Raw genomic sequence first — 12,921 nt, 5'->3', positions numbered from 1 at the left:
GCATCCCGGGGGTGAAGATAACAGGTATGTGCCACCAAATCCAGCTAACTAACCTCACAGAACTTTCTAAGGTGATGTATACGCTCTATATCCGTGCAGGTCAGCACACCAGCAGCCAGCCACACACACCGCTACTATGATGGAGGCACTGGCCCATCCACTGCATCTGTCACTAATTAAATGACCCGTGTACTCAGCAACCCCTACATTGACTGTGTAGCTGAAGGGCTGTGCCTCTTGAAGCTGTTTGGGGATCCAAAGCCACTTCCCAAGGATTAGTCAAGATGCAAATTCTTCAGGTCTGGACCCCCACATCGGAAACTCTGTAGAGGAGGCAGGGGGCTAGTTCACCATGCCCTCAAGATATTGAGAATCCCCCTCTCTTGAGGACTTACTTCTCAATCCTGGGCTACCTAGTGAAACCCTGTGTCAAAAGGGGGAGCTGGGGCAGGAGAAGTTACACAGGCTGCTCTTCAAGAAGACCTGGGTTCCATTCCCAGCACCCACACAGCAGCTCACAGCCGTCTGTGACTCCAGTGCCAGGGGATCCTACCTTGACTCCTTGAAAACCAGATACACACATGGTGCACACACACGCACACATGCAAACAAAACACTTATATACATAAAATAATAAACTTTTTTTTTTTAATCCCAGACCCAAATCAATGGCCAGCGCAACGGAACCTGCACAGGTGGCCTTGGCTGTTTTACCACACGAAACCTATTTGCATCCAGGAGCTAAGTGAGCTCCCCCACCCCACCCCTACCCTGTCTCCCACCTGCAGTGCTCCCCTCCCACATCCCTGCAGACCTAACAGTCTTCCCTCAGTCCCAGCAGAGCTGAAGAAGGAAGTCTGTTCTGCTGATGCAAATTCAGTGGTAGAACCCTGGGGGAAAGGATGGAGGGAACAGAGTGTTGGCAAGGATGAGGAAGAAACAGACGTTTGTGAGGGACTGTGTGAGGACACCACCATCACGGAAAACAGCGCAAGAGTTCCTCAGAGTGTTAACCAGTCCCCACTGCTCTGGCATGAAGAGCAGGTACCCCAGCAGGTGCTTCCCATGTGTGAGCCGGTAGTCACTACGGCAGAAGAAGCCTAAGCGTGAACAAGCTTTGGAATTATTATTTAGTCTCAAAAAAGAAGGCAAGTCTGCTCCTCTAGAGACTGAGGCAGGAGGATCACAGGTTCAAAGCTTGCTGCCTGGACAACCATGTGAGACCTTGTCTCAAAAGAAAAAGTAGAAAGGAGGCGGCAGATATAGGGGTACGCTTTGCCCACAGCGTGGATAAACCCTGAGGGCTTTATTCCAAGTGAATTCAAATCAGCAAGAGGCAATGGATGGCGGTTCCATTTATATAAGGTGACCAAATCATACAGAGCAATGGCTCACAGGAGCCGGGAGGGAGGGGCCGGGGACTCAGTTTAATGAGGACCTGTGTCAATGAGATGGAACTCACTGTCAGCTCTGGAGATGGACCGTGACAACAGTCGCACAACTCTGTGGACACAATGAACCCCACAGAACCGTGCACAGCGGCGTCATCCTCAACACACCGGATTGCTTTAGACAAGTGACTTGGCATCTCTGGGTCTCACTGTCTTCATGTGGCAGATGGGTGTCTAGCTCAGTGGTTGGCTGGGTGCATTTGGTAGGTATGTGATGGGCTTAACACAGTGGCCATTGGCAACCGAGTTCTCCACAAAAGCCAGCTGCTACCCTTTTGCCCCAGGAGAAGCTGAGAAGTTTGACAGGGCTTGGGCCAAGGAAAACTCCTGGGGTTCGGGCTCCGCCTGAGCTAGGCCAGTCCATTCTTGCCCTTGGCAGCTCCTGGGTTTTCCTTCGGGAAAGCAGGCTTAGTCAGCGGATGTGGGTGACAGGAAAGGCAGGGAACTGGCCAGGCCGCCCTTTCGGCTCTTTCTGAAGCACTTTGGTCAAAGTTCTTTTTGAAGTATCCCTGGAGCCTCCTAGAGAAGGTGGGACTTCTCAATTCTTAGTGTTGACAAGCAGCGGGGACTGCTGGGAAGGAGCTGGGAGAGAAAAACGGGTGGAGGCACAGCCAGGGACCACTGCCAGAAACAGGTCCCCTCTTGGCTAACGGGAAGATGGGTTTGTAGTCAGGATCTGAAGAATCCATCCTCAACAGGGGGCAGGCGTCCAACTCTGCCCCAAGAAGAGACAGAAGTAGACAACTCCACCACCATGGGGAGGGACAGTGGCGACCAGAGCGGCCCCTCCTGTCCCCTGAGCCGGTCCTCACAATGAGCACAATCTCAGAGAAGACGGCACTGGAGGCCTCAGTATGTAGAAGTCCACAGCATCCCTCCAGCTCCACCCTGGGCACCAGAGGGCAGCCGGGTGCAGGTGGACATGAGATGATGGATGGAAGGGAGATGCAGAGGAGAGAAAGCATGGTCATCGGGGTTACAGGTCACAATTGTCCCACTACACTAAACAAGAGACAGAAGTGATCACGAGACAGATGTCCAACACCAGGTCACCTTCAGGACACAGGGACGCAATGGGAGAGCTGGTGTCTTTTAGTTCTGGCTTGAATATGAAAACCAGAAATAAAAGAAAGCAAAGAATTTGCTTGCTTGCTTGTTTGTTGTTTGTTTGTTTGTTTGTTTGTTTGAAACAGGGCCTCACGTGGCCCTAGCTGGCTTCAAACCCCCTAAGCAGCAGGTGATGACCATGAACTTCTGACCCTCCTGTTCCAGGCCCCCCAGTGCTGGAACGGCAGGTACTCCACACCTCCACTCAGGCTGGGATGGAACCCGGGGCCTCATGCACTCCAGGCAAGCACTATACCAACTAAGCCAGAGTCTCAAACTTTTTTTAAACAGAAGGTCAAATGTGAGACAAAAAAATGAGACAAGGATTATAAAGAGTTAACATTGCTGCTATGTTCTCCATAGCTCCATGAGGGGTGGTTTTGTGTTGTTTTGTTTTGGGGTTTTTTTTTGGGGGGGGTGCTTTTTTTATAGCTTTGGTTATTTTATTTTATGTATAGGAGTGTTTTGCCTGTGTGTATGTATGGGTACTACATGTATGTGTGCCTGGTGCCTGCAGAGGTCAGAAGAGGGCCTTGGATCCCTTGGAACTACAGTTATGAATGGTCATGAGCCACCATGTGGGTGCTGAGAATCGAACTTGGGTCCTCTGCAAGAGCGAAGACTGCTCTTACGGGTTGAGCCATCTCTCCAGCCCCAGAGTGGCTTCTATCACTTCATTATTAACCAGAAGAAGGAAATAAACAAAAAGATGGTCAGTCACCAATGCAGAGAGAAATGCAAATGTAAGCAAAGGATGCTGTGGCAATCCATCCTCCAGACTAACAAAGAACTGAAGACCAGGGCAGCAGGAGTGGGGGAGGGGCCACTCAGGACCACAGCTGGAAATCTGTCCTGCCACCACATACTGGGCACCGGGCATTCCACAACCGAAGATTTCCCCAACTCACAATGGTGCCCGACTTCACACAAAAGCACTCTGAGATTTTCCTAGTGGTGTCCTTCACAAAATCAACATGAAATCCACCAATAGGGAAACAGTTCCTAGGTTAGCATTGCCTTCACCTAAAGACAAACCCAAGCTGAATATCTGTTTAAAGAGATCCAGGCCTGGAGGTGCAGGTTTCTCAGCCCTGCTACTCAGGATACTGAGGCTGGGAGATTGAAAGTTCAAAGCCAGCCAGGGCTACAGAGAGAGTCAGAGGCTGGCCTGGACAACATAGTGAGATTCTGTCTTAGAAGAAAAAAAGGCTACTAGAGACATTGCCCAATGGGAGAGCACTTGCCTAGAATCCACCAGTGAGGGTGGGGCTGTGGTCATGGCTCAGGGCAGAGTGACTGCCTGGCATGCAAGAAGCCTTAGGTTCAATCCCAGGACAGAGAGAAGGGTCAGAGGAAGTGGGGGGCGGGGAGAGAATGAGACAGAGGACTGGAGGGAGGGAAGAGGGAGGAGAGAAAACCCAGTAGTGTCTTTGTGTGCTGACACAGTCCTACCCACCAGGGACTGTGAAATACACTGAAGAACATGTCATCACATCTTTCCCCTCAGCCCAATGTCACACCACTGTCACTGAACAAAGCTTGCTCCCTTAGGACCAGTCTCTCCCATCACACTGGAGGCAGCATCTGTGGTCATGATGTGTAAACACGATGTTTATACTGCTGGATTCCCAGGACACAGACTATGTCTGTGTCCAGTCTCTGTGACAAGGCCCTGGTGCCCATGCAGAGATGGCACTGGGCATCTCTCCAACACTGTTGACCCCAGAACCTGAGACCATTTCCACCATAGGATGTGGACTAACCTGCTCCCCAAACACTAAAACAAGCAAGTATCTGAGAAAACTGCTGAACTGTCAAGGGTCCTTACCTGTTTCTTCTGGTTTGATCTACTGAGTAAATCTGCTTTCTCAGCCAACTGCAAAGAGATTTGAGGCCAAAAAGAGAAAAGTCAGAAATTCTGCAAAGAATGAGGACATCACCAAATGGGAAGAGGGTCCCCAGCCGGCACAGGCCACAGAGGCGGGCTCAAAAGATAAAGCGGGGTCTCTGCAGAGATGATCACCTGCCACTGATTCCCCAACAGCTGAGGAGAAAACAGTGCATGATGGAGTTTGGCTGGGGGGGAAGTGACCCAGCCCCTATGGTAACCGAGTCCTGTTACACAGGTCACACTGAAAACAGTCCTCAGAAGGCCTTTACTTGCCTTCATGGCGTGGCTGCCTCCAGACTTAGCTTCTGTCCACTTCGTCCATCACTAAATCCCTTCAGGAGGAAGACCTGCCCTTCACACACACATGGACGCACAGACCCCCACACAGACACCTACATGCATGTATGCATGAACACACACATACCACACAGAGACACATACATATGGACATGCATATACACCTACACTGTGAACACATGCACAGATACACAAATATACACGCATATGCAAATACACTCATACATACATGCACCTGCACATAATAGGTACATAGAAGCACATCCATGAACAGATATTTATACGCATGCAGATGCACACGCATACATACACCAACGGGTGTTTCCACTTGGCTCACACCAATGGCCAGGGCTCACACTAGGGAGAGAGACTCTTATCTGGAACTGGAGAGTCCTCACTATTCGGTACCGCTGCATACAGGGCTCTGATGAGCGTGAAGGCGGCATGTCCTGTGTTCTCCCTTTGGTCTACATCCCAAAGACCCCGGGACAGTGAGGGCGTGTACCTCTCGATAATGGTGGGAGTAGATGCGCTCATCACTTCCTGGTGTAGGATCTTCAAGCCAGAGAGCCACTTCACAGCATCCTCCTTTGAGTCAGCTGCAGACAGAACAGGAGAGAGGGCGTGTGAACCCCTGAGTGACTGTGAACTCCTGCGTGACATGTGAACTCCTGCAAGATGTGTGAACCCCTGAGTGACATGAGAACCCCTGCATAACATGTGAACCCCTGCATGACATGTGAACTCCCATGTGACACGTGAACTCCTGTGTGACCTATGAACTCTTGCATAGAATCCAGGACCTTGTGATGGTTTCTCCACCACTGAGCTACATCCAGCTCACGTTTCAGCTTTCTGACAGACATACCACAAGGGTGGCCAGAAATCCCATCTCCACATATGTGAGTCTATATTTTATCAAAGTGTGTTGTATGTACATATGTGCTGTGTGTGTGTGCATGTGCTGTGTCATGTGTACATGCATGTGTGTAGTATGTGCATGTGTGTGCTGTGTGTGTACGTCCGTGTATGTGCTGTACATAGGCATCTGTGGTATATGTGTGCATATTTATGTGTTTATGTGCTATGTGGAATCATGTGTATGTGTTTGTGCATGTGTGGTATGTGCATGCATATGTGTGTTGTGTGTGCATGTGTGTGTACTATGTGCATGTGTTGTGTACATATTTGCTGAGTTCATGAGTGTGTGCTGTGTTTGTGTGTGTGTTGTGTTCATGCATACATGTGTTGTATGTATGCATGCATACATGTTTGTGTTGTGTGCATGAATGTATATGATGTTATGTACGTCTATGCACAAGCATATATGTGTGTGCTGTGTGTATGTATATTCTGTGTGCATGTATGCATGCATACTCTATTATATACAGGCATGTGTATGTGCTGTATATATGTGTGTGCTTTGTGCATGGATTCATGTGTGTTGTGTACATGTGTGTACATGCATATATGTGTGTTCTCAGTGCTTTCATATGCACCCAAGTTCTCAGGACAGTCCATTCAGATCAGTGTTTGATGTGCAGCAGCTGCTATAGGAAAGGAAGTGACATTTTTGTCCAGCAGAGCCCGGCCTGCAATAACCACGCTAACCACCTTTATTCAACTCTCACCTTCAGCCAGCCAGACAACATACTTCCCACGATGTCCCAAGGGGAAAAACCACATCACTCTCCCCAGTTTACAGCCAAGCAAACTGTGGCTCAGAAGGTTAAACGCTGGGCCCAAAGTCACAGCTGGTACACAGTAGTGCTGGGACTCAAGACAGGGTGTGCAGAATACGCGACAGTGGGTACACAGGTGTGAGTCTCCCCTCCCAGGGATCTTTCTCAGCAGGAAAAGGAAGCCCAGGGAGGGAAGTGCACCCACTTGCCAAGCTGAGGGTGCTGAGGACAAACTGGGTGCCGTAGAAGATGGTGAAGCAACAGTCTCCCTTGTGGCGGGAGACCGTGGACTTGGCTCGCTCGAAGTCCTTGGAGTTCTTCCCCGGACGGATTTCCTTTATCTCCATGATGTCCACTGAGAAGAAGAAAACACAAGCCCATCACAATCCTCAGTTCACTGTGGAAGAGGGCACAGCCACGCTGCGACACCCACGCACCCCAACACCTCTCCCCTAGACGAAGCTGTGAGCCCATCTCCATATCGGAGCCCCATCTGCGCTCACGCCCACTCCGCCTGAGTGTGGACAGGAACCCCAAAGCCACCAGGCATCTGTCACCCCCACCAGCCCAGGAGGAGGGAGGGGCTGTGGGGGTTAGAATAGGTATGACCTCCATAGACTCATGTGTGTGAATGCTTGGCCCAAAGGGAGTGGCACTATCAAGACATGTGGCCCTGTTGGAGGACATGTGTCATTGTCTCATATGCTCAAGCTACAGCCCAGTGTGGCACACAGTCTCCTGCTGCCTGTGGATCAAGACGTAGAACTCTCAGCTCCTCCCCAGCACCATGTCTGTCTGCATGCCACCGTGTCCTACTGTGACAACAATGGACTAAAACTCTGCACCTGGAAGCCAGCCCCAATTAAATGTTTTCCTTTATAAGAGTTGCCATGGTCATGTGCCTCTTCACAGCAGTAGAAACCCTAAGACATTTCCCTTGAACCCCAGTTGTCATCTGCCTTAACAGAAGCAAAAAACAAAAAATGGGGGCAGGGAAGGCATTGAATGGCTGCTTTTAGGTACAAAACACTGTACGAACCAGGATGCCTGCTGCAACACAACATCTTCCCAACATGACAGGGAAGCGACATCCATGAAATCTCAGCAATAGGTTCACCTACACAAGACCTGTATAATAGCATCACTAGTTGATATACCAGTAGGAAAGGTGTAAACTCCACAAGACCCCACCCCTAGATGAAGAGATAAGGCTATCCATGGCTTCTGAGAAAGAATTAGTTTTCCCCAGGGAGGAGTCCCCTATGGATTATCCAGTCTCGAGTGGTCTAAACATGTTACGTACAAGCAACACTAAATGGACTTGGTAGGTTATAGATAGATATTGATAAATTGATATAAAATGTACATATTTGGTATCTGACTCAATATCCTGGGTCACAATTCCTAAAACTCACAGCAGCTCCAAACTGATGTGTCTTTCCTATGATCAGGAACTCCTGAATGGGAGCTGGTTGCCAGAGTAGGCGGTGACTGCAGGGTCTACACTTAGAGCCCTGCCCTCAACCCTCAGGGAGCAGGGCAGGGTTGAGGGCGCAGTGATCACCCATGGGCACTCATTCAATACATTGCACTTACCTAACGAAATTTCCATATGACCCCAACACGACAACTCAGAGCACTTCCTGGTTGTTGAATGTTCAGTGGTTACTGGAGGGTGTAAGCAGGCCAAGCTACATGGGATGGGGTCCAGACAGGACTCTCCACACATATCCTGGCCCGTGCATCTACTCTGTCTAGCCATCCACCTGGCTCCTCTGTAATAGTCTTTACAGCAAATGAGAGAAGGCTAGGATTTCCCTGCATTCCATTCTAGCACACTAATCAAGGAGATGGATGTGAGGCTCTCAATCAATAGTTGATCAGTGAGAAACCAAGGGCCCAATCTGGGCTGGTAAAATTGGGGAGGCCCTTAGGGACGGTCCCCCAGCCTGTGAGATCTGATACACTATCTGCAAAGAATGGTCAGAACTGAACTGAATCAGAGGACACCCAGCTGGTGCCCACTGGAGCGAGTGCAGCTTGCTTTATAAGAGAAGTTGGTGACAGTGGTGGAGGAGGAGGAAGCGGAGGGAGGAAGAGGAGAGAGAGAGAGAATTTTTGTGGCACCCAGACCAGAAAAGGCCATCCACCTGGAGTGACCAGTACACTGAGTTGCAAAGTCCTCACAGGTATGCACGGCCATCCACACAGTCAATTTCAGAACATGTTGTGACACAAAGAGAAACTTGGACCGCTCACCTGTCACCCTCGTCTTCTTCATGCCCACACTATCCACAATAGTATCAATCACTAATCTCCATGTGATCTCTATAGAGCCATCAATTCTGGACATTTCATATAAATGGGATCAAGTAACATGGTCTCTGGTCTGGATTTTTTCCCCTCAGTATGACCTTTTCGAGGTCCACCTGTGCTGAGTGCGACCTTTTCCAAGTCTACTTGCGCAAGAAACTGAGTCAGCACTCCAGGCGTAGTCTCGGGATACTACTCAGCATACTTGTCTACCTCATTTTCTCTTCCCATTCCTTATCCACTGATGAACACCTGGTTCTGGCAACAAGGCTGCCGGGAACAGACTTGGGCAAGTGCTAGTCTGGACACCTATGTTGGATTTTTTTTTTTTTTTTTTTTGAGAGATTGTAGGCTAGAAACCAGTTCTCTACCCATCACACCCTTCGGGATACTGGGATGGCAAAGGACTTCAAGCCCGGGCCAGGTCCAGCATCCATAGGTTGGAGGTCACCTCCCAGGCCTCAGTGGTGGATATATCATCAAACCCTTCACACCCATGGCTGACACTTTCCAGGCATATGGATGAATAGCAGATGAAGCCCATGAGTAGCTGAGGGCTTTCTCCTGCCCAGTCATCATCCTTCAGGGACCCAGAATCCCCAGGAAGGTGGAAGACTCCTCACCAGCTATGGGGTGTGCTGTTAAGACACGTCCATTTACAAAGCTGAGAAACTGGTGTGACATCTTTAGTGACATGCCCAGCAGAAACCCTGCAGCAGGCAGGCACATCTCACAGAGTGATGATCCTGCCACCTCAGGCCCGGAGCAACACAGAAACCGATTTGACTAAGGCTGGGATAAGAGCCTAGGTTTGAGGAGGCAGACTCCACGTTCCTGGAGATTTTCCAGTTCACAAGATAATGACGTGGCTGGCATTCAGGTTGAGGGACTCTGAGCCAGCCAGCTTGAGTTATCATGTAACTTCCCCATCAGAGCACAGCTTCAGTGATTTCATTTTGCCTGCTTCTGTTTTGTCAAATACAGGAGCGACAACATTACTCGGACACAGGACTTTAGTGAGGATAGTGTGTGTGTGTGTGTGTGTGTGTGTGTGTGTGTGTGTGTGTGTGTTCTCAACTAAGACAGCACCCAGCCATCTTCAGGCAGATGGGTAGGGGAATTGAAATAGGATCTCAGTAGGTAACCCAGATTGGCCTCAAGTTCACAAACCTCTTTCCTCAGCTTCCCAAATACTGAGATTACAAGTATTTCTCTACAGGTATAGACAGCACCTAATGAGTTTAACAAAAGTGTAGAAACTTCTATGTATGTGTTACCTATTCATTCTTAAATTATTAGCACAATTGCACTATGACAGACAAGAGTCATGGGATAGATAGATAGATAGATAGATAGATAGATAGATAGATAGATAGATAGATGATGGATGAATTATAGATAGATGGATAGATAGATAGATAGATAGATAGATAGATAGATGAATTATAGATAGATAGATAGATAGATAGATAGATAGATAGATAGATAGATATGAATGGATGGATTATAGATAGATAGACAGACAGACAGCAGACTGCTGGGGGATGTCTTTCTATACACTGTGAATATATGTTGTTCCTACTGGTTAGTAAATAAGCTGCTTTGGCCTACGGCAAGGCAGCTTAGAGGCAGGCAGGAAATCCAAAGAGAGAGACAGGAAAAAGAAAGGTGGAGTGGAGGAGACACCAGACTGCCATCCTAGGAGCAACATGCAATGGGATGCAGGTAAAGCCACAGAACACGTGGTGATACTAGCAAGAGGCCTACCATTGGCCACAGTTTGTGAATAATATTAAGCCTCTAAATGATTATTTTATAAGCAGCTGAGGGAGCTTGGGGACAGGCAGGACTGGAAGAACATGGGACCGCAGGGCTAGGTGAGACCTGAGAAAACTTACAACTAACAGCGAAGAAATAAAAATACAGCGATGGTTTGATAGGTAAAGGCTAAAGACCTTACTTCAACCCCAGAACCTACACAATGGTGGCAGAGAAATGACTCCCATAAACTGTCCTCTGACCTCCAAACTGACACTCTCAGTTCTCACTATCTAGATACCCACATTGCCATCTGCCGAAAATGCATCATCCAGACCTCAGACCTCCAGTGAGAGGTTCCAGTGCAAACAGTGAGGGCTTATGTCAGCAGACAGCAAGAGAGGCCAGCACCCACTGCTCTGCATGGTGAAGACCACCCTGTATCAAACCTGGTGCCCCACTCTATGGGGTCCCTTCTGACCCTCAACGTTCACAGCTAATAAGCCTGGATACTAACAGGGCTGGAATTCAGTTAGTGTTTTAACAGATGGTCTCATTACTGTTCCCATGACAACACAAGGTAGAGAAAACATAGAAGAAAATGGTAACTATGAACCACTATTGTACTCTGTGTGTGTGTGTGTGTGTGTGTTACATGAATATGTCTGTGATCATGTGTACACATGGTGGATAGGGTGCCCTTGTGTGTGTGCTTGGTGCACATAAAGGTCAGAGGTCAACATCAGGTGTCTTCCTCTGTTGCTCTCCATCTTTCCTTTTAAACATTTGTTTGTTTGTTTGTTTGTTTGTTTAGGGTGTGTGTGTGTGTGTGTATGTGTGCGTGTGCGTGTTTCACAGCACACATCTAGAAATCTAAAGACAACTTGTGGGAGCCAGTTATCTCCTTCGACCATGTGAGTCCAAGGGATAGAATTCAGGTTGCCAGGATTGGGGACAAACACTTTACCCTCTGAGCCGTCTCTATCCCTCCACTTTGTTTTTGAAATTTATTTGTATTTACATGTATGCCTGTGCAGCACACACATGCAGTGCCTGTGGAGGCCAGAAGAGGGTGTTGGATCCCGCTCAAACTGGGGTTACAGGTGGTTGGGAGGGAGCATGTGGATGCCAGGAACCCAACTCAGGTCCTCTTCAAGAGCAGCTAGTGTTCTTAACCACTGAGCCATCTCTCCTGAACCTGGGGCTCACCAATCAGCTAGACTAATGGGCCAGTGAGCCCCATGGGTTGGTCTGTCTCTGCTCTCCCAGCACTGGGGTTCCAGAAACTCAGGGCATCATGCTGACAGAGTAAGCACTTCTGGAGTGCTCTCCACTCTCCTGACATTGTGTTTGCACATATGAGGTTGGCTGGTTGCAGCCGGAATAAAACACCTCACAACATAGCCTCAGGTTTTACTCCTTCATGACTGGGAAGGCATGTGAGCAGAGAGGAGAGGGGGTGGGGGAGAGGGGGTCAGACAGACGAGAATCCAGGCAAGATACAATTCTCAAGGTTACACCCCAGTAACATTCTAGCTAGGACCTATCTCCTAAAGTTTCTAGAACCTTCCAAAAGAATACCACCACCTGGGAACCAAGCCTTCAATACATGAGTCTATAGGGATGGGCATTTCCCATCCAAATCATAACACATGCCCAGCAAAAAGATAACTATGGCACCAAATAATTTTGTATTCTACTGAGTAGATGCTCTCTAGAGTGTGTGGGGGGATGGGGTATCTTCAATAATCTACTCTGAGTGTTAATAAGTGCTGAGGAAACTGGCTGGGGTGTCCAGACTGAGTGACAATTCTGCTGCCTTTGTGTCATGAATACAATGGAACATATTGCTAGCCCTACAAAGCTGTTATCCTTCATGTTCTCAGAAATGGGGCTGGGGAGATGGCTCAGTGGGCAAGGTGCTTGTTATGCAGGCATGAGGGCCTGAGTTCAGCTCTTTAGCACCCATGCACATCTGTAATACTGGTACTGGGGGTTTGAGACAGACAGACAGGTCAGCTCCCTCACGAGACCACAAGCCAGCCAGCCTAGCCAAAATGGGAAGGGCTGGGTTCAGGGAGAGACTCTGTCTCAAAGAAAATAGTAAGCTGGAGGGCAAATGGAGGCCAACAGCTGATGTTGATCTCTGGCCTCACCCAGGCATGCTCACACAGATACACACACACACACACACACACACACACACACGCGCACACACACACCCACGCGCGCGCGCACACACACACCACATACACACACACCACATACACACAAATATATTCAGTTCAGCAGAGGAGAAATAGCCATATTTGTACACGTGTCTACAACAGCGCAAGACATAGCAGATGATCCCCCCCCCAAAACCCCACCCCCCCAACCCCCCAACCCCCCCACCCTCCCGCTCCCCAGTTTCCTGACAAGT

At 48.9% G+C, this 12,921-nt stretch overlaps 1 protein-coding gene across 1 annotated transcript in view; it reads right to left on the bottom strand.

Annotated features, from left to right (window-relative positions):
* Window positions 1-12,921, bottom strand: part of Plcg2 (phospholipase C gamma 2) — a 137,194-nt gene that overhangs the window by 76,137 nt on the left and 48,136 nt on the right. The window contains exons 2-4 of the mRNA XM_036187953.1: window positions 6,634-6,783; window positions 5,252-5,345; window positions 4,387-4,434 (exon numbers count right to left, since the gene is read on the bottom strand). Coding sequence (XP_036043846.1) covers window positions 4,387-4,434; window positions 5,252-5,345; window positions 6,634-6,783 — 292 coding nt within the window. The remainder of the gene's footprint in view (window positions 1-4,386; window positions 4,435-5,251; window positions 5,346-6,633; window positions 6,784-12,921) is intronic.

This window comes from Onychomys torridus, chromosome 5, assembly GCF_903995425.1.
Source record: "Onychomys torridus chromosome 5, mOncTor1.1, whole genome shotgun sequence".
NCBI classification, from domain to species: domain Eukaryota; kingdom Metazoa; phylum Chordata; class Mammalia; order Rodentia; family Cricetidae; genus Onychomys; species Onychomys torridus.
This window is presented reverse-complemented; position numbering and strand designations above follow the sequence as displayed.